At 54.1% G+C, this 3,348-nt stretch overlaps 2 protein-coding genes across 2 annotated transcripts in view, besides 2 other annotated features; both read left to right on the top strand.

Moving 5' to 3' along the window:
- TraAM80_08379 (uncharacterized protein) overlaps positions 1-53 on the top strand; it is a gene marked incomplete at both ends in the record, with an annotated part of 960 nt that extends 907 nt beyond the window's left edge. Inside the window, one exon of the mRNA XM_029385131.1 lies at positions 1-53. This exon is cut by the window's left edge and continues 907 nt beyond it. Coding sequence (XP_029235166.1) covers positions 1-53 — 53 coding nt within the window.
- A 248-nt stretch (positions 54-301) lies between these two features.
- Positions 302-369: a microsatellite.
- Positions 370-633: 264 nt separating this feature from the next.
- Positions 634-686: a microsatellite.
- An 86-nt stretch (positions 687-772) lies between these two features.
- On the top strand, positions 773-3,346 carry TraAM80_08378 (uncharacterized protein; the record flags this gene model as incomplete). The annotated part of the gene is made up of 1 exon (XM_029385130.1): positions 773-3,346. A coding segment is annotated over one exon (2,574 nt), but the record flags the coding sequence as incomplete, so codon positions are not given.
- Positions 3,347-3,348: the final 2 nt, after the last annotated feature.

Genomic DNA, 3,348 nt, shown 5'->3' with positions numbered 1-3,348 from the left:
GTCTGGCACTGTTCGTTGCCCTTTTTGCGCTGGCTCTTACTGCCATGGTGTGAGCAGCGCAACAGGACTGCAGTGCGTTAATATAAACATGTTTTGGTTTTTATTTTATCCCTCTTTTTTTTCCTGTTTGCTATTGCTGCACACTTGTGTGCCCGTGCTTTTTCTCTCCCGTCCCGAGCAAGGCACGCCAGACACACCCGTGTGCATGGCCGTGGGAGGGTGCACCCATGCTGGTGTAGATGAGTGTCCGTGCACTGGAGCGGCTGGGTGAAGCGCTATATCCCTACCTTCATTTTAAATCGTTTGTTCGTTTGCTTCTGGGCTTTTTTTTTCTTGTTTTGTTTCTTTATTGCGGGGCTGTTTGTGTGTGTTTCTGGGCGTTGCCCACCATTAAACGCTACGTGGCTGCTGGGTGGCGGTGTGTGCGCCGCGGGCAACGGAAAAGCGTAGCTTCTGTTGAGTCCAGCGGTGTGTGCTTGGGGCGGAATGTTTGAGTCATTAATTTTTGTTTTTTTTATGTTGAGATTGTGCGCTTCATGACTTGCTGCTTCCAGTCTCGCGTGGCAGAAGACGGCGCAGAGTTCCGGAAAGAAGAATTCTGCGCTGGTCGTTTCGATAGCTGAACATGTGTGTTTGATGTTGTTCTGTGTTTTGTTTTTTTTGGGTTGTTGTTTTTTTTGTTTGTTTGTGCACGTGCGCTGATGTTAGTTTGGGCCGTTCTGCTTAGCAGGTTGCTTGCATTGGCACCGTGGGCGCCTAGACACCACCTCGCATGTCGCTGCCGTTTTGCCATCGCTCATTGTCGGCGGCCTCTCGTGCCACGCTGTCTTCATTGCGGTCTACGTCCCTGGAGAGTCAGCGATGCGATAGGACAGTCTCCACATACTCTATCGCTGGAGCACCACGTTCGGTAGATTACGGCGGCAAGCTGCGGGTGTGGACCGCTGAGATGGATGGCCGCATTGTGGTTCGTGCAGCGCCTCGTGGGGAAATTTTGTTTTATGTCAGTGCGCGGCAATCGGCATTTTGCACCGTTTTGCAGAGGATTTCAGAGGAAAAGATGTGGGCAGCCTTTTCAGACGGGTTTATTCGCTGCTACAACTCTGTGACTGGGAAGATGGAGCGCGAGTTTGTGCAGCACGACGGCGCGGTCCACGCCCTTGCAAGCTCGGCCGTGAGCGACTATGTGTATAGTGGTGGGGAGGATTGGAAGGTGTACCAGTGGTCGAAGTCGAAGTGCACGTACATTAGGCTCTTTTCCGGGCATGCCAACGGCGTGCGTTGTGTTCTTGTGGTTCCTGGTATTGCCGGCGCGAGTTCCATGTCTGCAGCCGACGATGCAGCTGGGGGAGAGGACGAGGATGAGACTCTCCCCAATGCGGATGGCGTAGGGCTCGAGGATGAGTTCGTCCTTTCTGGTGGGGACGACATGACCATCAAGATCTGGGACCCAAGGGCACCGCTGCAGATTAAGACGGACGAGGCGTGCCTGGCGACGCTGCGTGGGCACAATGGTTCAGTTCGCGCCATGGAGGTGCACCCCCGAAGTGGTTATTTGTGGTCTGGAGGTGATGACTGCACCATCCTCGTGTGGAGTTGGCGCAGGGAGGAGATGCGGCGCTGCGTGGCGGTTTTACGTGGGCAGCACAGTGGTCCCATTACGTCGATTGTTCATGTCTCCCCGCGCATGTGGAGCAGCGGGAAGGATGGTTTTGTTGTGGTGTGGAACACGCGGGATCTGGTGCCGATACAACGCATTCAGCTTGCCCCGAACAACCTGAACTGTCCCATTTTGACCATGCGGCGGTTGTACCGTGCGACGCACTGGACGGTGTGGCTAGGCGGGGCGGAGGGCATCATTCAGGCCCTGCAGGTTACCGGAGACGAGCACGACGTGGACGGCAAGCTGCAGCAATACGAGCAGTGGCGTTCCCTGGAGAAACGCAGGCTGGCACAGTTACAGGAGAAGATCTTAGCTCAGAAGCATCAGATGAATGCGCTGGTGGCGCACAACGAGGAACTAGAGGTGCAACTGCGAAATTACCAGGAGAGAAATATTCTGCTACTGGAGGACACTGCGACCCGGCTCCGCGACAGCACTCTGGGCGGTGACTCTGTATCGAACAAAAGGGCCGCACAGATAAAGGTCCTGCGGGCAACTGTGGTGCAGTTGAAGGAAAAGGTGAGGAACAATGAGGAGTTAATTATGCAGGCCACAAAGGCTGCTGGCCAGAAGGATAAAATTATTCAGTCGCTTACGGGGCAGTTGTCACAAAAAGATGCAGCGCTGCAAGTATTAGAGAACAGGCTTAAGGAACTCACGTCGTGTCAGGAATCGCCCCAACTCCTTAGCGAACCGAGTCCAATGAAACAGGGGCAGGTGATGCAAGGGGGCCGTCATGCAGCCATTGCAGCCAAACTGGGCTTTGATGCATATAGCAGTGGGATGGAGCAGCTGCGCGCCGGTGACAAACTTGAGGGAGACGACATGCAGCATCAACTACTTGAAATTCAAAAGTACAAGACATTGTGGGAAGAGAACGAGGGGGCACTTCGTCAGGCAAATGAAAAAATTGTAGAACTGCAGTCTAGTCTGGAGGTGGAGAAGAGGTATGCCGACGAACTCCTGCAGGAACTTTCAGTGAGCTCAAGAGAGCACACCACACGCGTTTTGGATACCACGCACGACGCAAATCATCCACCGCCGCAGACACCCACAACACAGCACTACTACAGGCGACTCCCCGGTATCCACTGGCCAGACTTATGCAAGACCTATCCTGCGGACCTCCAGGAAACACTCTGGGCAGAGTCTAGTGAGGCGCTACGTCAATCGGACGCCGTTATAAGAGACATCAGTTACACTGCATCGAACGACTGTCTTGTTGTAGATGCTGCAATAGAACACGGAACAACACAAAGTAAAGAGATACAAAACCTCATCGAAACCCATAATTTTCCACGAGCCTACAAACTTCAAGCAATACACGCCTCTTCCTTGCATAAGTGCCCACAGGAAGAATCCATTAACACTCGAAAAGAAAATGAGACTCTTGTCGCAGCCAAGCGGAAGGCAGAGGCAGAGCGCGACAACGTGCAGCAGCAGCTACGTGCAACCAAAGAGGAGCTAGATTCTCTTCGGCAACGGGTTGAGACGCGACGCGCGCAGATCTCCGGGCTGTCCCCGTCAAACAAGCCGATGGCGGCGGGCTCTACAGGGCACGTGCAGTCCTCCCCGCATAAGGCGGCGTCCCCTCTATACACCGTGACTGCAGAAGAGTACGAAGCTGTTTCCACAGCCAAGCGGAAGGCAGAGGCAGAGCGCGACAACGTGCAGCAGCAGCTACG

Source organism: Trypanosoma rangeli, assembly GCF_003719475.1.
Source record: "Trypanosoma rangeli strain AM80 chromosome Unknown Tra_15.4_contig_00407, whole genome shotgun sequence".
NCBI lineage: Eukaryota > Euglenozoa > Kinetoplastea > Trypanosomatida > Trypanosomatidae > Trypanosoma > Trypanosoma rangeli.
This window is presented reverse-complemented; position numbering and strand designations above follow the sequence as displayed.